General features: G+C 37.1%; 1 protein-coding gene across 3 annotated transcripts in view; it reads left to right on the top strand.

The window, feature by feature from the left end:
• The window catches only part of OTOA (otoancorin), a 952,220-nt gene that overhangs the window by 362,767 nt on the left and 565,188 nt on the right, over nucleotides 1-24,265 (top strand). For all 3 annotated transcript variants that reach the window (XM_044089617.1, XM_044089616.1, XM_044089618.1), the window contains exons 17-19: nucleotides 11,468-11,576; nucleotides 22,622-22,695; nucleotides 23,511-23,646. In XM_044089617.1, the coding sequence (XP_043945552.1) occupies nucleotides 11,468-11,576; nucleotides 22,622-22,695; nucleotides 23,511-23,646 (319 nt within the window). The remainder of the gene's footprint in view (nucleotides 1-11,467; nucleotides 11,577-22,621; nucleotides 22,696-23,510; nucleotides 23,647-24,265) is intronic.

The raw sequence follows: 24,265 nt of genomic DNA, 5'->3' as shown, positions 1-24,265 counted from the left end.
TCTCCTAATCTACTTCATTTTCCATGTACATCCACCCCACTTCTTTCTTTATTCTCACTAACTAGCTACCTCTCAAAACCCTCCCCTTTACTGTGGTTTTCACTTACCTCTCTCTTCACTCTTTTCTCACACTACACCTAACTGCCTCAGGAAACCTTTATATACTCTCCCTATCTCTTCTCCTGTTGTAATTCTTCTAATTCATCTCCTGTACTCATAATTACTACAATAACATATTCCCCTACATCTACTTATCAATTACTACCTTAAATATCCAAATATTTTCCTTACTCTCATCACCACACCACTTCTAGTCATCCTAACCTACATCTCCTCTTATTACACACAGATATCCTTCACTTATCACCTACCTGCACTCACTATTGCTCATGCACACCTCTCCTTCACAATATCTCCATCACTCTTGCATTTCACTAACACGCTCCTCCACAAACTAAGAATGACCCCATATATCTCTCTTACCAGACAAGAACTAAGCAGAAATATCACTTCCTGCACCTCTGACCTCTTACACTTCTCTTCCCCAACAATAAGTTACTCCTCTCAGGAGACATCCACCCTAACCCTGGACCACTTTCCAACCCACCCTCTACTAACCCTACCACCCAACATACACCACATTACCCAAACTCACCTACTAAGAATCTAACCCTATACTCACTCAATATACACAGCATCATGAACAAATAACTGAATGCCAGGCTTGGATGGTCCACTACTCTCCTGACATAATTACAATCACTGAAACATGTCTTAAACCCCATTTCTCTGACACGTTCCTCCCACTGACTATAATATACTTCATCTTGACCCACAAAACAAAAAGGGTGAAGAAGTTGCCATATTATACTCTGATTACCTAAACCTGTCACCATTATCAAACCCTCCCCCCTCCATTCACTCAGCAGCACTCTTCATTGCTAACTGAAAACTTAACCACAAAACCTTTACAATAGCTGCAATATACATACCCTACTGTGACAACATTCTGCATTAGAACAAATTTCTGATGGCTCATCCTAAATATACATAATGAAATCACTCTTCTGGGAAATGTAAGCATCAGCTGGTCATCCCAAACATCCAGCTCACCCATCTCTAACTTAAACGTACATGGCTTCACACAACTAATCTGTACCCCCACTCACTTTAACAAGCCAACTAACTCCAGTACTATTATAGACTGGATACAGGTTTCTAATCTGAACTATATCACCACCTACCTGACTCCATCAGTGACCACTCACCTATTTGTGTCCACCAATTCCCCCCTCACCAGCCAAAATCACACAAATATAAACACTATCGCAGCTCTCTAACTTCCATCCTGACATATTCAGTAATATGCTCTCCTCTATTAACTGGTTCTTTCTATCATACCTACCTCTAGATTGGGTCTGTATTAGAACATCAAAGTTTCAGAACTTCAAATGTTCTAATATCGATTCCTAGCAACTGAAAACTGATAACATCAAAAATTCAGAACAGCGATTTTTTTCCTAGGGAACAAATTTGCTGTTTCAGAATGCATATACACAGCACAAACACACCAAACAAACAACAATACACACACATACACCTAAAATCTTACATCTAACCCTACACTAAACTGTACATGCACCACTATCTACCCACTTACCTTAACCCAAACTATAACCCTAAGATCCGTCACTATCGCACATACACCTCACCCGCGCCTTAACCCTAACTCACCTACCCCGCCCTAACCCTCATATCCACACATTCTCACACTTACCTGACCCACACCCTAACCTTAACTCACCTAACCTGGCCTAACCCTCACATCCACACAATCGCACACTTACCTGAACCTGACCCATAACTTTCCACCACAGTGCTGAAAATAGCGAAGCGACAGGAACGGGCAACCAAATTCTTTCCCTAGGAAAGAATTTGGTTTCTGAAACTTCGCTATTTTCAGCTTTCACTTATTCGGGGTCAATATTAGAACATTCGAAGTTCTGCAACTTCGATGTTCTAATATAGACCCTCTAGATGATGCAGTCCAAAAATGTGTCTCCATATTTCAAAATATCCTCAGTTCACTAGCCACTCCCACATACATTTAAAGTGAAATCTCTTTGCTCCCCCTTGCTATCTCAATCCACATGCACTCTCATGCACAAAAGATCTAATGCCTGGAAACTCTGGCTTAAAACTAAACCCCTAACCAAGTAGTACTTAAAAATACGAAGAAAAAGGAAATGCGGCTGACCGCAACCAGTCCAGAGGCAGTGGATGTTGCAACAAGTTATGCACAAAAATACTGTCAAGATATCACTTGCTTCTTCAATTTAAGAAGTACCAACGCACCAACGAGATAAAATAAAACAGCTTTTATTCCACAAAATTGCCACAAGCGCTTTAGCCGGTATTACCAGGCTTTATCAAGTGTGATTTTAACAACCGAAGTTGAAGCTTTTAAACTAATCTTAAAAACATTTCATTGGTGAACCAATTAAACAATTAATTAAATTGTATTTAGCAAAGCACATGATGTCATTTTGTTTGTGCTTGTACCAAAAGGAAGATGTACCATAAGAATCATAATACATCCTGCCCTGTTTGTTAAATTCATAAATTCATCTACTACATAAGTTTAAAATCCAACTTGTATTTTGTCAGTGCTTAAAATATAAAATATAAAGTAAGAAGCCTCAATGAAAATACTTTTTACGGAATTTTAAACAAACAATATTGCCCTACGAATCTCAGAGATGTCTTAATGAAGTTGTTGTGATGTGCAAACTACACAAAAATTAACCAAAATTAACTGTGTGAATATACTGTTTTAAAATGTAATAAGCTTACAAAAAACACACTCTAATTAAATGAACAGATAGCTAAATCCTATTACAAATAATTCACTACAACATGGTAAATTTCAAATAAAACCTAAATGAAAATCACTCTTAGATTATAACTGGCAACTTTTCATCTTAAGAATGCTAGTCAGACTTAAACTTTCGTTTAAACCAGGATGTTTCGTTGCGTTTAATTTTAATTGCCAAATGAGTTCCTTAGTACAAAGTGCAGTCTCCCAGTCACCCCCCCCTAGGATCTTGCTTTATTCTGTCAAGCACAAAGAAACGAATGTGCATATTAGGACATACTAAAGAGTGTTTGAAAAAGGCATTGGTGTCTTTTTTGCATTTCACCTCATACATGTGTTCATATATTCTACGCCTTAGTTCTCTCTCCGTTTTACCAACGTAGAAACATGGGCAACTCTGACAGAGCCCAATATAAACAACCCCTTTAGAACAACATGTATAGTGTTCTTTAGCTGTGATGTAAATATTACTAGAGGGGATGTGTAGCTTGTCCGTTTCCAAAATAAAGGAACATTGATTACACCTCCGACAACAAAAAGTTCCCTTCTTTTTGTCCGTTCGAAACTGCTCTAAAGTTGTCCTACCTTCCATGTTCTGTTCAAACATCCCTTTTAAATTTATGTCTCTTTTTCTAATAAAAGAAACGTCTTTAGAGAAAATATTGGTACATTCTTCATTCATAAGAACCAATGGCCAATAATGTTTGAGTGTGTTTTCAATAACTGTTGAATCTTCTGAATATGTATATACAAAATTGTTATGTGCTTGGAAGTTTAATACTTCGTAACTGTTCTTAAGAACCACCCCCGTTCCCAAAAGAGGTGGAAATCTTTCCTCTCTTTTGCTTACAACTTCAGTGAATAATGTGACTGGATAACCTCTGTCTAAAAAAGCTTTCTTAAGAAATGCAGCTTCTTCAAGAAACAATTCCTGTGTGCTGCAAATCCTGGAAGCTCTAACCAATTGCCCCTTTATGATACCTTTCTTGACATAAGGGGGGTGTGCACTGTCAAAATGTAAATATGAGTTGGAGTAGGTGTTTTTTCTGAAAATTTTTGAAAGAAAACCCTTGTTGTCAGGACTTTTGGTTAAACAAATGTCCAAATAATGCAGTGACATGTCATTAATTTCATAGGTAAATTTAAGAAACTCAGTCGTGTGGGTTAAATAATCCATGAATTGAACAAATGTTTCCTCTGTAACGGCTGAGGAAGCCTAATGGTGAAAGCGCTCACGTTTTATTTATTAAAAACGTTTTTCCAAGTTTAATCGGCTGGTTTTTAGTACGCACTGTTGTGAACATTTAGGCATTGACACTGCCTCTGCCATAAGGACTCTGCGTATGCTTTCGGAGGTTGGATTTATCATTGTTTATTTGCTGTCTGCAGAGTCCGAGCTCCGTTGGTTGTGTGGTTTTGTCTGTTTAAATGTTTCTTTAGAACCAAGCCACAAAATACAGATATCATCCAGGTATCTCCTATAAAATTTAATATATTGCTTCCAACTTTTACCATGAATAAATTCAAGTTCCCATTTATGTAAAACTATATTTGCATAGGCTGTAGCACATGGAGCTCCCATGGCTACGCCACTTTTTTGTCGAAAATGTTCCCCATTGAAATATATGTAATTGTTGTGTAAAACCATATGCATAAAGTCCGAAATTAAGTTAACTAAATTATTACTGAGACCTGTCTCTTTACAAATAGTCTCCCTAAACCATTCCATTCCCTTCTCATGGGGAATGCTAGGGAATAAGTTCACTATATCAATGGTGACCATGTAAATGTTGGAATTGTCCATATTGTTGTCAATGGAAGCCAAAAATTGCCAAGAATCTTTGCAAATATGTTCTAACTTCGAGGTATAAGTTTTAAGATGAAAATCTATGTACTTGCTGAGGGGTTCTGTTATACTGCCCGCCCCTGCTACAATGGGCCGAAATTTTAAGGGACTAACCCCTTTGTGTGTTTTGGGTATACCGAATAATATTGGTGTTTTCGGTTTAACAACAGTAAGGTAGTTGTAAGTTTTTTCATCTATGAAACCCTGTAATAAAAGATCATAAATAGTGTATTTGATATTTCTAAGAGCAGTGTTCAACTCATTTAAAGAAATAGTTTCGTAAATTTCCGTGTCCTGTAAGAGTTCATAGATGTAACCTTCATAATCCAATTGATACATTAAAACAATGCCCCCCCTTTTGTCAGGTTTCATAGCTCGAATTTTCTCATATTTCAAATTCTCCAATGTATTTTTTAATTCATCTGGAAAATTTGATGCTTTCACTGAATGTTTTTTACCTAGGTTGTCTCTTAACATTTTTTCCGTTAATTCCTCAAAAGTTTTTAAGGTGGGGTGAGTGGGGGGGTTAAACGTACTCCTTTTCATAAGCACATACTCATTGTCCCTTTGTTGGTTTTTAAAAAATAATGCCAAATTCATGTTTCTAATGAATAATTTTAATTCAATTAATAATCTCGGTAGATAACTAACCCTTTGTGGTATAAATTGTAACCCTTTAGTGAATAATTCAAAATGTGAAGCTGTAATCTGTGTGTTTGTGTAGTTGTAAATGTTAAAATTGTTTAAACTTGAAATACAACAACTACCTTGATTCTCTGAAAAAAATGTTAGAAGTAGTTTGATTACTGGACAAATTACTTCTTAAAGTTAACGTCTTTTCACCCAAGCACTGGGAACTGGAAAACCCTGCTGGTCATTAACATTACCTTTGTGTGCCAGCCGTTCACTTCTTCTAGGAATTTCTGAGTGAGTTTCATCGTAAACATTATTTTTGTTAGTTTGTACTTCATTAAGAGATTCTTCTGTGTTTGTTCTGTTGTATCTAATAGGTGCTGGATATGCTTTTCTTTCCCTATATTCAATGAGATCCCTATCTAGCTTCCTTACTTTTCTATCTAAAACCTTTAAACAGTGTGCGTCAACTTCCCTAAATGTATCCTCGTATTTCTTTTTGCAACTCTGAAATTTCTCATCTTGAGTGATACTATCGTTTAAATTGTTCAAGTCATTTAAAATCTCATTGCTTTTATTAACATAATCGTCCACCATTAACTTAAGCATATCGAGTCCTGTTTTGTTGAATAAATCAACCAATTGACCATATAAATGTGAACCCTGGTGTGCGCTGTTCGGAAACCGAAAACAGCGCAACCCCTTAGGCACACGTTCAACTTTTATACATTCAGTTAAGTAATTTATTTCTAACTGTGCGTTTTTGTACGCATATAGTTTGTTCTTAAATGTTTCAAATTTTTTGTCCAAAGGTTCAAATTGAGCGTTTACAGTACCTGCATAAAAATGCGGTTGTTGCTCAGTCCAGTTTTTAAAATTGAAACTGTTGTTTTCTTTAATTTCAAAATGATTGTTGTTGTTGGAAAAGTTCCTAAATGGAGAAACCGATTGATGGTCCACAATTACCGGTTGCTGGAAACCAGCTTCAACCCTTGACCCTCTTGCTCGTTCCTCTTTTTCTTTTTCCTTAAACTGCTGTTGATTCCCCGGTAACCCAGAGGAGTCAGAGGCATCAGAGTTATTAATGTTAGTAATGGTCTTGTTAAGCTGCGTGAGTAATACCAAAATTTGGTTGAATTCCCTTCTTGTGACCGGCGTGTCATCTGGTTCCTCCGTAAGTAAAATAGGTGTATCCACGAACTCCAGAGATGATTGGTCTTCCGCCATCACTGCCAAAACCAATAACCAAGTAGTACTTAAAAATACGAAGAAAAAGGAAATGCGGCTGACCGCAACCAGTCCAGAGGCAGTGGATGTTGCAACAAGTTATGCACAAAAATACTGTCAAGATATCACTTGCTTCTTCAATTTAAGAAGTACCAACGCACCAACGAGATAAAATAAAACAGCTTTTATTCCACAAAAATTGCCACAAGCGCTTTCGCCCGGTATTACCAGGCTTTATCAAGTGTGATTTTAACAACCGAAGTTGAAGCTTTTAAACTAATCTTAAAAACATTTCATTGGTGAACCAATTAAACAATTAATTAAATTGTATTTAGCAAAGCACATGATGTCATTTTGTTTGTGCTTGTACCAAAAGGAAGATGTACCATAAGAATCATAATACATCCTGCCCTGTTTGTTAAATTCATAAATTCATCTACTACATAAGTTTAAAATCCAACTTGTATTTTGTCAGAATGTGTCTCCATATTTCAAAATATCCTCAGTTCACTAGCCACTCCCACATACATTTAAAGTGAAATCTCTTTGCTCCCCCTTGCTATCTCAATCCACATGCACTCTCATGCACAAAAGATCTAATGCCTGGAAACTCTGGCTTAAAACTAAACCCCCCCTCCCATATGCAAACTTATAAGAATCCACAGTTCCCTCACTTTGTAAACAATTCTCTACCATACCCATCCACAATGTTGGAAAGTCTACTGAACTAACTAATTATGTCCTATTGCCATACTCTCCACCCTCTCAAAAATACTTGAAAAGTGTGTACATAAGCAAATCCTAGACTATCTACTCCTGGAAAACCTACTCACTCCAACCCAGTATGGCTTCTGACCCAACCATAGTACTTCCGCAGCCCTTATCCCCTTTACCCACTCCATTTCCCTAGCCAGAGATAACAACAAACTCATTTCTGGTCTCTTCCTAGCACTCTCAAAATTGTTTGATACAGTCTCCCACCTCATGCTCCTTTTCAAACTCTCTGGCCTCAAGCTTTCAACCGCCACACTCACCTGGTTCACTAGCTACCTCTCAAACAGACAACAATCTGTCAAATGGCTGTCCTCACTATCTCCCTTCCTCCTCATCAGAATGGGGATTCCACAAGGCTCCATTTTTGGCCCTTTACTGTTCAATATCTTCTCAAATCACCTCTATACCTCCTGTCCACAATATACCCTCATTCAATATGCAGATGACTCCACTATCATCACTACCTCAGATACCCTCTCTGAACTGCGCATTCTCACTCAAAACTCCTTCAACTCTGTTGAAAAATAGCTTACTAACAACCAGCTAATTCTCATTCCCAAAAAGACCAAAGCCCTGCTATTTCTCCCAAAATTGCTGTACCACCACAAACCCAGCTTCTCCTTAATATCACTAAAGAACATCAACATTGTAACCCATACCAAGCTTCTAGGGGCATTATTGATGATCAACTCAAATCTGACCTACATGTTCATCACTGTATTAAGAAAACCAACCAAAACTTGGTCTACTCTACAGAAACAAAAAATTCCTTACTAAGGACTCTTATATCTCTCTTGCCTATTCCTTCCATCTACCCAGCCTCCTCTATAGCTCACAAATCCTAACCAACCTGCAAACAGGCCTACTTACTAAACTCAAAGCCACCTACAACAAAATATCCAGGTTTTCAGCAAACCAGACCTCTCTCTCTCATCACTGTAATTCCCTGAAGGCTTTAAATTGGTTATGGTTCCCACATCAACTTATATCCTCTCAACTGCTTATTATTCATAACATCCTAAAGAACCCCTCCTCCTGCCCTAACATCTCCTTGCTCATCTCTCTTCACTTACCAACTAGAAACCTCAGGAGCTCTAAATAACTACTCTTAGACATATACAAATCTAAAAGATCAATAGGTCAGAACATATACAGCTACACTCCTGCCCTTATCTGAAGCAAACTTCCCTTTTCCATCCATAAAATACCCCACACTCAAGAATTCAAAAAAGCTGTCAAGGAACACGTCCCAAACTCCTGGACATATCATTGTAAAAACCTTCCTTGATTATCTTATATACACTCTGTGCCTGCCCAACTTAATTCTAACTCCTAACAACCCCACTCACCTATACCCCCAAATCACTGCTCTTTTTACCTCCTCTCACACTTTCTTATTTCTTCCCACTGCTCTCACTGCCTCTGTCCCCTTAACTTCCGTCTCACTTAACTTTATCTTTTTCAAGTCTATATGTTTCCATCAAACAACCATTTCCTCCTTACTAGCGTATAAAATAATCTTTAAAATAACTGTTACCTGCTCTCAACAACTTCTCTGTAATGATTATGTAAAGCCATTGCTTTTTTAATTACTTGTCTAACTGCATATCATTACTTGTACTTTTCTCTCTCTTATTTAATCAAAAATTGCTATTTACTCGTTAATTGCTACTTTTGTAAACTTTGTATGTACTCATGTGAATATTTTGTAAACTTTGTATGTACTCTTGTGAATATTTTGTAAACTTTGTATGTACTCGTGAATATTTTGTAAACTTTGTATGTACTCTTGTGAATATTTTGTAAACTTTGTATGTACTCTTGTGAATATTTTGATATGTACTCATGTGGAGCTTTTTTCTCGGACCTCTGCTAAAACAAAAAGGCCTCTAGCTAAGTCAGATTTTCCTGGTCAAGAAATGTCAAACAAATAAATTTTGTTAATATACTAAGATATGATAATTGTATGTAGAAATTAATGTTTTATGAGGAAATACTACAACAGATTTGTGGCTACAGGTAATTTTAACATTGGAAATTTGGAATTGCAGTCAGACAGCATACTCAACATATTTTAATATCACATTAATTCAGACATTGCCCTACCAAACCTGCTACTTAATTATTCTCACAGCAAAGCTGCATGACCTTTGAGATGAATATCTTACTGCATTTATTTGGGTCAGAGTACAGCAGTCCCTTCCAATGTCAAAATAACTAAGTAGCAGGCATATGTGGACACATGCATTGTTAGGTGTGTAGGAGGGCTTGCTCTGTGCAAAGCAACACATTTAACTGTCATTATATCATGTACTCAGTGTACATTATAAGATATAATAAATATACTCCAGTCCAAAATTCTGATAGACCAGTATTGTTAAAAAGAACACTTTAGTGTAGGGTTCAACATTACAAACTACACCTACAATAAAATTTGGCATTTTCCTTGAACCAATAGATAATAATATTCACATCCTCAATCAATTGTAGTTGTTGTTGTGACTTTTGGCTTTTCCCGGTTAGGGGTTGCCACAGTGGAACTCCGGTCCACTAATGATTGGCAGTTGATTTTTACGTACAGAGTTGCCATCCCTGACGCACAACCTTCAACGAAGGTACACCCATTCACGCATGACTCCATGCAGAAGACGCTCTAACTGATAGACGAACCGGACAGCAGCATACTGTGAGGCGCCAACGCTACCGCAGCACCACCACAGCTGTCCCTTAATGGTCGGATGCCAGTATGCTTTTCAAGATCTGCAGTTCTTGTACCACCTATGATGCTTTTTTTTCTGTAGTCTTCCACTAAGTCCATACATCTGACTACTTGAGTGTTCCAGATTTTTTATAATAGTTTTTGTACTCTGCACATGGCAACCATTTGTCTGATCATATGACTTTGTCCATTCTTTCCCTAATGGATTGCCACCATCTTGACATCCATTAAGATTTTTTGGGGGATATGTTCCCCCTTCTGCACATACCCATGCATGCTGTAAGGCTTGGCATGCAATGGGCTGTAGTGAGGGTGTGTCACCTACTTCACTGAGTAGTATAAGCCTTTCAGAAGGCACTGTTGTCCTTCTAAGCAGCTGATTCCATATGAACTTTGGTCTGCACTGAGGATACATGTGTTCCTAGCCCTCACTGAGTTAGCATTGCCATGCCACTCATTAACCCTCCGTCACCATCTCTTCCAGCACATGCACTAATAACTGAATCCCAAATGTCTGCCATATTAAGGCTTTATCTGTAAGCACAATTTTAAATTTTAACTTCATGTATTAATGTAATCTTACTCTGAATGTTCAAAATATAACTTTGAGTTTACTGCATGAATATTTGAAGATTTGGCATGTATTTTTAGCTTTCTAATATACATACTTGAATCTGTTGTTAAGGATGCATTTTGACCTCTTTGTTAAAATATTAAAATATTTAAAGTCAAATACCTGATATGATGCCTTGATTTAGTTATATGGTGTCTCCTGCCATATCATCTGAGTTGCTGTAGAAGATGGTCCATTATGGACTAGCTCATCCACTAATGAATGAATAAATACCAGGAAATCCTCATACCTAATAAAATGTGTCAACAACCTTAAGCTGATTAAGACTGACATGGTGTAAACCCTGTAAACAGACTTGGCCAGATGTGTGGTTGTAGAAACTGATGAATTTAGATTGATAAGCTGAAATCTCATCCATTTATAATGTTCAACTCAAAGGCTGGCCACTTTTGCTATCACCAATCACTTTTTAGGTTGTATAAATAAATAGTAAATTCCTTTCTCTTTTTGCCATAAAACAACAAAAAAATGCAAAAAATAAATAAACAAGTTCTAGCAAACTTGACATCTTAACTAAATATGCAACATTTATGGTGAGATATGCTAGGATTTTGTTTTGTAAGAAACTGTGCAAAGAACTAGAAATTAAATAAAACAGTGATAGAAAATGCAGAATAGTGAGTGTACGTAGGATGTAAGTAGCATGACTTACTTGAAGAGGATATTTGAACATTAATAGCACAGATGATGACAATACCACTACCTGGACAAAAATATGCTAGATAATGTCTTACAGTATTCCTTTTGCTTATGCTGTAGCACAGGACAGTTGTCGAAAGGAGTGACTTGTGAAGATATCGAAAACATGGACAATGTCACGCTGACTGAGCTGTTCAAAAACACATTTAATTTACTATCACTACATCAGGTAAGTGCAACATATGTAACTCAAGAGGGTCGTTATGTATATTTTGAGAATTAGATGCAATGATTCAGTGCAAGGATACACCAAGATAGTCAATAAGTGTTCTAGTGTAGGCATAATGATTATTGGGGTTGCCTTAATAAATGGTCTATAGACAATTATGGGTACTTGATTTATTAGGTCTCATGTTTGAAAGCTGCCAATCAATAAAGCAGGATTTGCATGAAGGGTTCTGTCCTGGAAAGGTATGTGTAGTACTTTTCATAGTTCACATTTCTCCTGCTATCAACTTTATTCAAGTGGATTATTGTGGATGGCAGTCAGACAGCTATTTAATTTCCTTTTTCTTTTGTTTAATATGTTAGAATTACCTCTTCAAACTATGTTTTCTAAAGATTCCAAGGGCCTAAGTAATTGTAATGATGCCATCTATTTCACAGTTGTTGCAGCATTTCACTGCTAATAACAGCATTTATTCTTAGAAAATAGTTATCATTTAGGTACTCACTGCTCAGCTGCTGACAGCTGAATGCTGATTTGTGTATTTCAGCATGAGACACCTGATTGCACATACTGTGTAAGTAACTATGCTTTTTCAAAGTCTGTGCAAGATCAGAGGTAGTATTGTTATAGCCTGGGAGGTACAGAGGAACACAAACCATTTTTTTAAAGCTCATTGTCAGTCATGAGTATACAATGAGTCAAGCAACTGACAGCAAGTTGATAAAACTTGAGCAGTGGGAGTTTGAGTTATTAATGTTGTAACTTATATTACCATACTGTTAAAGAAAAGTTTGCTGTCATTGACATGGTTTTTATTCCATCAACATTCTGCTCCAGGTTCCTCATACCTTAATCCTCATCTTACTCTTGCCTTCTGATGCATTTTCTTTTATTCAAGATTAATTTTCATTCATTCCCCTGCTCATTCATTCTCTAATACCTTCTTTATCTTTTTCAGAGTTATCAGGGATCAAGACCCTTCATCAGCAGTCAGTGGGTACAAGGTGGCAAACTAATCCTGAATGGAAAGACACACACACACACACACACACACACACACACACACACACACACACACACACACACACACACACACACACACACACTGAAAGCATATGTATGGTCTGCTAAGGAATTCCTTAAGCTGTGTAAAAACAGGTATAATATGTAGGCTCCACTGATATGGAATCACTGCCAGAAACTAAACCACAGTGCCACAGACCAAATTCTGCAAGGTAGTAATATCACCATTATGCCAGTCACATTTAACTATCACTATTTCAAAATGCAAATCATTATTAAAAAAAGACTAATTATTTGTGTGCATTTAATCTATTCTCTGAAGCAAGCCATGCCAAAACCCTAAAATGTTCCCATTGATTCAGCTGGATTATAGTGATTTGCAATTCATCTGAATACAGACACATCCTAAAGCAATCCCTTCTGATTTAATGCCCATTGTGTTTGTTCCTGCTAGGTCACTTGTCAGTGTAGTAGGCAAATCAATGTTATTGACAAAGTTACAAAAAGAATACCCTTGTATAGTAATACTGGTAGCAAAGGCCTCTTCATGAACTTCATTAAGGCCTAAACAGACATCATCACTATACTCCTAAGCAACATCACAAATCTGTCCACTAGCACTGGTGAAATACCTGTCTGTGATAAACAGGAACACTCATAAAATTACTTAAAGGTGGTTGTGACTATGTGTTGTATAGCTTATATGCCCATATCACATCTAGCTTCATTATCTAAGCAATTTATTTTCTCATTGTCCACAAAGCTCAACAACTATCTTCTGCTCTGCAATGACCAGCATGGTTGTCAAACTCTTTTGGTCTTCTGTCTCTGAATAAGACTACTTATAAGAATTCAATCAAGCAAATGTACTCACCACTGCTAGCTTTGTTGATATTAACAAACCATTTGAGTTTGTCTCTCACTACTAGCATTACATGGGGCCCAATTTCAAAAGATTATTCACTTACACTGAGTGCAGGCTTACAGCAGGTGTTTTTGGAATCTGGTCCCTGGTTTAAGGCTGTTTATAGATAGGCCTTACACCAAGGTAAGCCAGTTACAATGAGAGCAAGTATTTTGGAATCAGGGCAGATGTGCACTGAAAGCAACTCTTTTGGAACCTGCCCCATGACCTAGACAAAAGCAATACCTCCCAATTCTCAAACTACTTACCCTAAAATGAAACTGCCTGATTGCCAAACTACCTACCCAGCATACTCTCCAAAGTATTCATATCATGGGGATTTTCCTGCATTTCCTCTGGTGAAGAATGTCCCCCAAGGACTGGTCAGTGGCCTCCCATTTTTGTAATTATTAACTGTCCCACTACTTCTTCCCACATAAATGCCACAATGTATGCAGATTATCTTGCCCAGTGCATGTTTGATAAAACTCATGACATGGCTGCCATCAGCTCATTACTGACCTAACCATAACAGAATGGTTAAATAAAAGTAGATAACCTACCAAAATCATGATATGTAGTATCACAGCTAGACTGGAATATTCCCAATAAAAGAAAAAAAACAAAATAAATAATTATTCAGTACTTTATATTCCAAACATTTTGGAGGGACCACACTCTTTCTGTCTTTCTTTCATCATATGCATAACTTCTAACTGAAACTTCAAAGCAGATAAAATCCACATACAGTATGTCAAGCCTTCAGTCTCGGTTTCCCAGGACAACACTTTTCAAAAATGTGCTCTTACCATAAACTGAATATTCCACACAAATCTACGGATACTCTGCCTTCCATTTTGTTTATCCTTTTCAACTGTATGAACATTACTGGATTGCCCTTTAAAAATGTTGGTATCTCCCCATTTGTACATTCACTGTACAAGTTTTAGGCTATGTAACCTCATCTTATGTCCCCCACAGTTTCTCTCACTTCATAGCCATTAGATCCCTGACAACCATGCTTCCTTATACCCAAACCCAAGTTAATAATGCAAACTAAGCTTTTTTTTTCATTTTAGTTTGGTTCTAAGTGATAAGTGATATACAGTTTTTGGTCTAACCACAAGAAGGATATATATGAAGTGAGAGGTTATTTTTACATTTGGCCAACAAAGTCTATAATTGCTTAATTGTCTTGTATAGTTCCTATGCATGTAATCATTCTAGATGGCAAAGTTTGAATTTTTTGAAGACTTTAATTAGCATGCCATAGTTGCTGAACTAGGTAAATGTTCTGAAGTGGGCACATTCTGCTTGTGAATCACAATACTGAGAGGGAAGTGGATTGGTAAGTAATCATATTATTAGCATAAAGAATTATTTTCACATACAATAAGGAGGTAGAATTTATATAAGTTCATAGGTAAGTAGTAGGTTAGCTGCCCTTGTGGACCATTGTAAGCCTAGCCAGTTTCTTTGGCTAAGATTCAAACCTTGTCCCTCCTGTCTGTGAGGTACATACCTTAACCATTATGCCAACCCCATGCTTGACTATGAAATGTGCAATTAACTCCTTTTGATTAATTTAGAGGAAATCACAGCTATTTTTTGAGATATTATGAAGCATCCAATATTTATTTGCATTGTTCTGTCTGTCTGCATTTTTCTTAACAGTCATTTTTTTTCTCCTGCAGACTTTTCTCATGCCATTTATTCTGCTCACCCACTCCACCTGTGATATCTTCCTAATTATGTATAATTTAACATATCCTTTAATGAGCTGATCTTTCAGCAACAATTGTCTTCTGACCACACAACTAGTTTCTAATATACTATCTAGTTTATTACCATATAAACCATATAGAATGCTTAGGGTAATTTGTATTTTAAGGCCATAAGTCTGTCATTTGTATTAGATATAAATTAACCAAAAATGTAATTTACAGAACTGCATATAACGCAAATTTCAAGCTATCCCTTATAGTTTTATAAAACAACTTTGTCAAAGAACTGAAACTTTTTTCTTTTTAATTTTTTTATTTATTTATTTATTTTTTTGGTTTTGTCATATAGATTACAACCTGGCTAAAATGAAAGGCATGAAACCTGGGCAAACTGAATTACAATTTAGATATGTTATAACTATGTTCTCTACTGCTTTTGATGACTTTGCATTTGCATTTTAAAATGTACCTTTATCTCATTAGAATCTAAAATTTAAAAAAGAAAATTAAATTTTGTCACCTGCAAGAAAGAAGGAATGCATACTTAGAAACAAAAAGATTCACGAAAAGGGGTCTGCAGTAACTGGCAAGCTGTGTGACTGCAAACATGCCGTTGCTAATCAGGAACGCCAAATAACATGTACCCTACAATAAGTCAATGCGAATGTCTGAAAATATTGAAAAGGAATATATTGAAAGGGAACACTCGTTAGCAGATAATATCATGCAGTTATTGAATTCTATACACAGACTGTCAGAGACACTAGATGCAAACACTTTATTTATTAAAAAGTATCATGATACTGGAATATTACAAAATAGAGAGATTCAACCATATGCACACATGCAAGCCTTTTTATATCTTAAAATTAGAACAAAAACAACAGTTTAGTTCATGCAAAGTTCAAACCATTCTCAGCTTATAATACAACACAAGCACACATTTCAAAGGCTGAAAAGAGTAAACAGATAAAAGGGTATGCATGCGGGAGGATAACTAAAACTTTTCTCATGCTTCAGTCTTGACATGGTTTGTGTTTCCTTTCACACAGTCTTATCTCAAAGATATTCCAAGCAGGTATGAGGTACATAACTTCATTTCATGGTTACATGATTAAAAGAAACATTTACCATCTGCTTGCTAACTTCTAATGAACTCTAAGAAATGTCAATCTGTTCTTCTCGGAGAGAAAAATATGAAACTGTTACACTACTTTTAAGCTAAAAGTATATTAAAATAAGCATTAATAAGCATTAAAGAAATATATATCCATTACAGTATGATGTTTCATCACTTAGTATGGGCAAAGTGCAGAGACAAAAGTTGAAAATACCATACATTGTCATTTGTTCAAACAAAACTTCAGGTAAATAAAGATAAACAGTGTGTCTTTTAGCTTCATGGTGAAAAGGGGTAGAGTCCTAATTGTGCCCCACCTGACCAGGGTTAGAGAAGAAATATGAAATACTGGAAAAGCTAAATGGGGTGGGAAAGAGATATGTGGCCAGAGCTAGCCTTCCCATTCTTAGACAGAGGTGGAATAGTGGAAGATTTGTTTCCTAAATGCCACCTGTCTGAAAAATGGGTGTCAGCCTCATGGATTGGTCAATGAGTATGTGATTTACCAAGAGTACAGAAACATTGGCTAGGGACACAAGTCATTGATTACAGCCACATGTGTCAGCCTTAGTGTTGCAGGTGCAAAGAAGATCTTCGAGCTGTTAGAGGGAAAAAAAGATTAGGACTTAGGTATCCCAAGCAGTTGTTTTATATGATGCTATGCTATGACATTCTCATATCCCTCCTTGCCACGTGATTGTGTGGCCATTTAGTCCTGGATTATGATGGCTTAGTCCAAGATATAAACTAAACTTATGAGCTGGTGATTATAGCACTGCTAAGAAAGGGCAATATCAGAGTGAATAAAGAACACATCAGAGGGTAAGACTTCTGGAAAAGAGTATAAAGCTAATACAGAAAGTATGGGCACTGGAACTGTTTAGCTATTAAGCCCTTTTGGCGAGTTGCCCTTCATGTGGCATATCATTTTATTACCCTAAAGCAGGCCTTGTTTGAAGCAGCCACTTTAGTAAAGGGGATTGTTTTACAAGGAGAAAACACTGACTTCATCGTAATTTGGACTACACACATGTCCTATTACCAAACACCCTCCTGCCTTCTGTATTTCATCTGCCCACAGCCTTCCCTTCTTCACTCTCCTCTGCCTTCTGACCTCATCTGCTATGCACCAAGACCATTGCTCACCTTCTAATGTATACTCAATCTAGCCTTGCAGGATCCCCCTTTTAAGTAACCAATTTATTTTATGCTTTCGCCTGCAACATTACTAATCAGACAGTCTGTCCATAACCCTTTCTAATTGGATGGTTATTCCTCACACATTCCAAGTAACACACAGTAAACTATCCCTTCCTCTCTTCACCTACATTTCCTATCCCTCCCCTTTCAGATTATCATTGTTTTTCCCCAGTCTTTCCTTTTTAACCTTTTGCCCACTGTCACCTCCACCAAACTAAGACTGCCAGGATCTTAAGTGTCTGCATCTAGAATAGAACACCTGTCATTCAACAGTGCAATGAATAGGCTGTCAAAAAACATTCTATCCTTCTGGCTGCCTATAATATGCCTCCCAAACCCTCAATGCTCCCACCTTCCTACAGCAGCCTACATCCTTCCCAAACTTATTTTAGCCTCCATCCTACTTTACTGTTTAACTCATATTCATCGTGTTTGGAGATCTCCAATATCCCAATCATTGCACCTACTCTATCTCCTGGAATCCCAAACTATATTATCATTGTTTTCCCTGTCATCACCCACTACCCCATCTTACCATATGTCCTCCTCCACTACCTCCACTATTCTTTTTGTAACATCCTACTATAGTATTGTCCCCTCTCCTTACTGACACTTCATCACCCCTATTTAGCTACCCATAATCTGACCTTATCCACCCCAACTACCTCATCTTTCTCTCTGCCTCTTTATCACTATAACCTTCAACCCTCAAACTCTTTTTACTGGTCACATATTGCAACCATGCACACCAGATTACACTTAACCCATATTTATTCTTTTAGTAAAATATTACTAATGTTTATTATTTCAGTATACAAAAACATTTTCTACTTTCTACACCTTTCTCTTATGGTATATGCAGAGATATATGCATCCATTGTAGAGAAATGTATGTTTAATAGCACTGAAAATGACAACACCTCTATCATACTATAAAAATTAAAAAAGAAAGAAAAATTCAGTCTGTTAACTACAATGAGACTATACCCCTAGTAACATCTGTATCTCACCCTTCCCTCAGACATGTATTTTTTCCAGCATTATCCCCACCACATGCATTCAAAACATCGCTGTTTCATTAGTTCATGAATGCATAGACATAGTCATAGAACTCATTCACACATATGCCTCTATATTTTTGTCTCCCAACCCAGTGCACCTCTCAGCCTCCAACAGACCAAATTATGCAATGCAATGTTAAATAACAATAGAAAGTGAAAAGCTGATATTGTAAATATTTTGTCATAAGCAAGGAAGAAGTTTACTTAGGCATCTAGCAGGCAAGTCTCTGTTCTCCCCCTCTTCCTACTCTCACTTGGAACCATATCTCTTTATTGAGCTTTAGAAAATGGTCTTGGAGAATAAGTGGACCTCACTGGATACCAGATGTTTCAAATGGGTGAATTAATGTACCAGGAGACCCCATTAAAATACAAGTGCCCCTATTCACAGCATGAAATCCATGTGTCATGACTGAAATGTTTAGTGCAGCTGCCATCTGCTTTCCACTCACTGACTGAGGATCTTAAAATTCCACAGACAGTGAATGGAAAACAAAACAGAACTAATACAAGTAACTGCAGCAGTCAATGTTACAAGAACTCTGTGTGTGTGCGTGTGTGTCTGTGTGTGTGTGTAAGTGTGTGCGTGTGCGCGTGTGCGTATGTGCGTGTGTGCGTGTGTGTGTGTGTGTGTGTGTGTGTGTGTGTGTGTGTGTGTGTGTGTGTGTGTGTGTGTGTGTGTGTGTGTGTGTGTGTGTGTGTTAAATACTTACAGATATTAAAATATATACATACACACACACACACACACATATATCTAGATCGATCGCAATATCTATATCTATATCTATGGGAGAGTTATGAGTTATTGAAATACCTGCTTGTGCATTAGGTCATCAGCTGTTTAGCTAACCACATATAGCTGACTAAACAGTTAACTGACAAGTGTGTAAAATCACACAATTTCCAGGGTTGGAAAATTTAGCCTTACCCCATGTTTTTGTGATCTTGGAGTTAGTATATATAATTAGCAGGGGGGGTGTGGGGGTAAGGAGGGAGGCTTACTTTGTAAAAAAAATTATGTTTTCCTGAATGGTTTAAAAGTGAAAGTTTGTATGCACAGAGGATGTTCCTTGACACATGCATACTGGTGTGTCAGTGTTGGCGTTTTCCCCATTTTTGCTGGTCGACAATGGGTGTTTTCTCTAATTTATTGTACACCTATTCATATATAGATAAAATCTTAACATCCAAACATTTTCTAAGTGCAATAATGTTTTACAAAATGACCATTACAATGAACATTCTAAGACTATAGAGGCCGTTCACCTATGAGTCCGGCCTCACAGCAGCTCTGTGTGCCCATTATTCCCTTAGAACACCCACCCTATTGGATATTAATTCATGTGTGTTGCTTTTAACTTCAACATTCTCACTACTTCACCCAATGTCTGTGCTTTATTTTGCTGCATAATCATTTGCACAATGTTATGTTTGGAAAAGTGAGAGAACACTGCTAAAAAATAATTAGACTGTGGTCACCAGACCAGACTTTACTGCTACTTGTACCCATCTTTCCTTACCTTATGTTAGTAGTTTGCTTTCTCACACCTTCTGCATCCGACCACCTAATCCAGGAAATGTCATTGGCCTCCCTCATCCATCTGCCTCTTTTACCTACCTGTTGCCTGAAGGCCTCCTTTCTCCACCCTCAGTGCTGGTTGAATATCTTTTAAGCTCAGTTCCTCCCTAAATTCATTCCTTTCGACTTGTGTCCGTTATGAACATTTCCAGTTCCATTCGTATTCCCACCACCTAATATTTTGCTGCTGTTTGCCCAGTCACTGCTTACTGCTTCACCTCTCCATCTTATCTAGTTGCCTCTCCATCTCATTATTCTTCCTGACCAGGGATCACCCCATATTACTGCGAGATGGTTACAATACCATTTTGCCCTCATCACATCTCTGTATAGCCTTACAACTCTTCCAGTGACCAGTATTTAAAGCTTCCTCTCCACATCAACTTTAATTTCTCTAAGTAAAGTAAATTGACTCCAGTATTTTCATTCTTATATTCTTCATTGCTAGTAAAACATCGGGCTTATCTGCCACACTTTTCCAGAATAGTACTCCCCACACCTCACATACTGGCTTCTTTCAACATCCATGTGTTTACTTCATAACTATGTTTCTTAAACAGCTGAAGCTTTGGCTAGCTGGAATCAATCATCTGTTAACCAGTCAATGGAATGTTATTGAAACCCATTCCATGGATCCACAATGCTCAAACTCAGTGTGGTTGAACAATGAGATCATTCAACAGTAGAGAGAAAGAAACCCGTCTTAACCCACTGTTATGTGAGCTCATCAAAAAACATGGGTCAACAAAGGGCAGTGTTTAACCATATTTTGACTGTTTACCTATCAATAAAGTGATAATTGGTAGGAAGGGGGTGTGCCCTAAGTTAATGAATTGTCTTCCACATGTTTTTCATATGATCCACATGAATGTCAATGTCCCTGGGAGGGTCCTTCTCCTCCACTGTTTAAAGAACCCAGTAAGATTGCTCCCCTCCACTTAACCTGACATTACCTGTCCATGACCACTTCGCTTCTGCAGCTTCATCATTCATCACCAACTGATCTTTCATTCTGTTTACAGGCCCTTATACTTGAATGTTGTCTGCACTCACATAGCCTACTGTTTCTACTGTCCTGACTTGCAGTATATCCAATTCTAGACTGAGATGGCACATGCTGTTCAGCAGATATGCAGTCTCCAATGACAACCCTCTCAGCTTCTCCAGAGGTTGATATATTTTCCCCTCTATGGCCCTGAATTTACCTATAACCTCTGCCTGTCTCTATCACTTGCTTTAACTCTCATGACAGATAATTTTTCATAAATAATTCTCTAACAGTGTACAAAGCAAAATAGTGACAGACCATGTTACAAATCTGCTTCATCTAATTGGTTATACTGTTCTGACTCCTTCATCTACTCCTACACACACACACACACACACACACACACACACACACACACACACACACACACACACACACACACACACACACACACACACACACACACACTTGTTGTTCAGCTTTAAGTACAGTTGCAGTTGCACTAATGTGCAGTTATATTAACATAAATACACATATATATCAGATGCAGAAAGGCACACGCATACCTATGTAGACACACACACACTTAATATACTGAAAACAGGTATTTAATGTTACAAAGGCAGCAGCTTATTTCTTCTTTGGTTTGTTCTTAGTGAACAGTTATAGATCAACACAAAGGAAGATAGAAATCTATTACAAAGGTTAAACTATGCACACACTAACTGAATTTTAACATTTCTCTCCTAAGTATTAATTTCTTGTTAGTCACTCATATGGTGATATTGCACTATTAGAAGAGGTTTACCATGTTCTTGTTGGGCTAGAAATTGTTTAGGAAATGCTTTCTGAAACTATTACTTTTGTCACTTAATGGACAAATAAAGTATATTAGGTGGTGCAGCGGTTAGCGTTGTCACCTCACAGCAAGAGGTTCTCCCATTCGATTCTTGGCTGGAGCGCCTTCTATGTGGAGTCTGTATGTCCTCCCCATGATCGAGTGACGTTAAAGATATGCAGGTAGGTGCGAGCGTGAATGGGCGTGCCTTCGTTGAAGGTTGGGCATTGGGCTGGCAACTCAGCACAATAAAAATCCACTGCCAATCATGAGCGGACCGGAGGTCCGCTGTGGCAACCCCTAACCGGGAAAAGCCAAAAGAAGACTGTGCTGTTACTTGGGCTCTTTACAAGTCTTCTGTGAAAAATTAGGTATAATCGCAATGAGAGCTGTTTAGCTCACATCAATCATTGTGTAATAAAACATCTCCCCAGATTTCTTAAAATGTTTGTGTAACTATATTTAACTCATATGATTTGTTAACTACTTTTTTTATCATTATTCATCTTGTTCACAGTGTAATATTTTTCTCATATTTTGTGTCTCAACATGACTGTGGCCTTCTTAAGAAGCATTATTGTAATGTTGTATTTGTCTCTTAACAGATACGTTGCTTAGCTACAAAGATGTGGAAAGAATTCAAAGAATCTGTACACCCTGCTCTCTTACTGATGCTGCCGTAAGTGAGGTTTTTTATTTTTGGGATTTTTTTGGGGGGGTTGTAGAAATTACTTAATTTAAAATTTCTTACAGATTAACCAGATTCATTAACAATAATTCCATCATTTCACAGAATATTTATATTCATCTTATTGTAGTTCTCATTTTGATTATAGTAGATAATGTTAAAGAAGAGACTCTAGAGGAATCGAGAAATCCAGTTACTGCTTTTTAGATGAAGGTTATTTTAATGACAGTGTTTGGACTGAATTTCTAATACATTATGAAAGTGGTAGTTCAAAGTGATGTTTAAAACTTTACTTTCTGTGCGATCCAAGCTGCCCACAAACCCATATGCAGGCTTTGTCCTCTGTAGTCAATATAATCAACTTAAAAGTAAATACCCATCAGGGAAAGGAGATAGTCCCCCTGTGATGACCATAGTCAATTAAAACATATTTCAGTCTTTTTAACATTATTGGCCATAATGGTGTGAACTGTCTTCCTTTTACAATGCTTTCTATTTTCCAGCAGCTATGAAAATTTAACATTATCAGTTATATAATAAATAAGCAAGGGGAATATAATGGAATAAAGATGTTAGCACATTATTAAATAAATTCAGTCTTTCTAACATTATTGCCATGTGACTCCTATGAGTTATAATCACAATGTGAACAGCATTAAATAATAAAATATATCGTCATACACTACTGTTTGTTAAATTGCAAACTGGAAATCTAATTTCTCAAAATGTAAGCACAGGTAGTAACATTTGTTAACCGTGGTAACACAATGTTTTCATCACTGGCTTTGTATTTATGTTTGTTCTAGTGCACACTATTTCACTAATGCTTCTTCGTTCACATGTGAAACATTTTTGAATGGGATAACAAAAGTTGAACTTGATGGCTTGCTTATAAATGAGGACAGAAAAGCACATGTTGTCGACAAAGCACTTCATTGTTTGGTAAGCATCAGTCATGTGTTATTGCCTATCTGCCATAAAAAGTACCTTTATAAGTGAAATGGTTCACTTATTGCTGTGAAAGTCATAATAAAAACACTTGTTGCAAGATCTGAAAGAAGTAAACCCATAAGAAAACAATGCTGAAACTCTAGAGTCAATATAAAAAGCTGTATTTTCAGATAGCTAGAATATTCCTAAGTATAATTTATTGTAAGGTAGTTTTATCAGCACTCTCTTCTTATAACCACAGATTATAGAAATGATCAGTTTGAAATAATTTCCAGAGTCTCTTTATTTTGTCCATGTTAATGTCTTTAAATATGGTAGCTACTATATTCATGATGAGATGTGATTACATGTTTAGACTGAATAACTGGTATCCTCCAAAGCAGAATGCAATTACTGTAACTTTCAGTGCCGCAGCTTGGGACACCATTTTCATATGGAGATAGGGCACTGGATGACATCTTAGAAAAGGCATAGAACCAGTTCAAAGGCTTAGGATCCTGAAGCTTTTAAAATGTTTCAATTGTATAGTTAAAATTCATACCTCTCAACTATTCAGATTTTCTCAGAAAGTCCAGATTTTTGCCCCATATTTTTGGTCTGCTCTTCATAC

This window comes from Protopterus annectens, chromosome 12.part0 (genome assembly GCF_019279795.1).
Source record: "Protopterus annectens isolate FY-2018-M chromosome 12.part0, PAN1.0, whole genome shotgun sequence".
Taxonomy (NCBI): domain Eukaryota; kingdom Metazoa; phylum Chordata; order Ceratodontiformes; family Protopteridae; genus Protopterus; species Protopterus annectens.
Note: the sequence above shows the minus strand (reverse complement) of the source record. Positions and strands in the feature narration are given on the sequence as shown.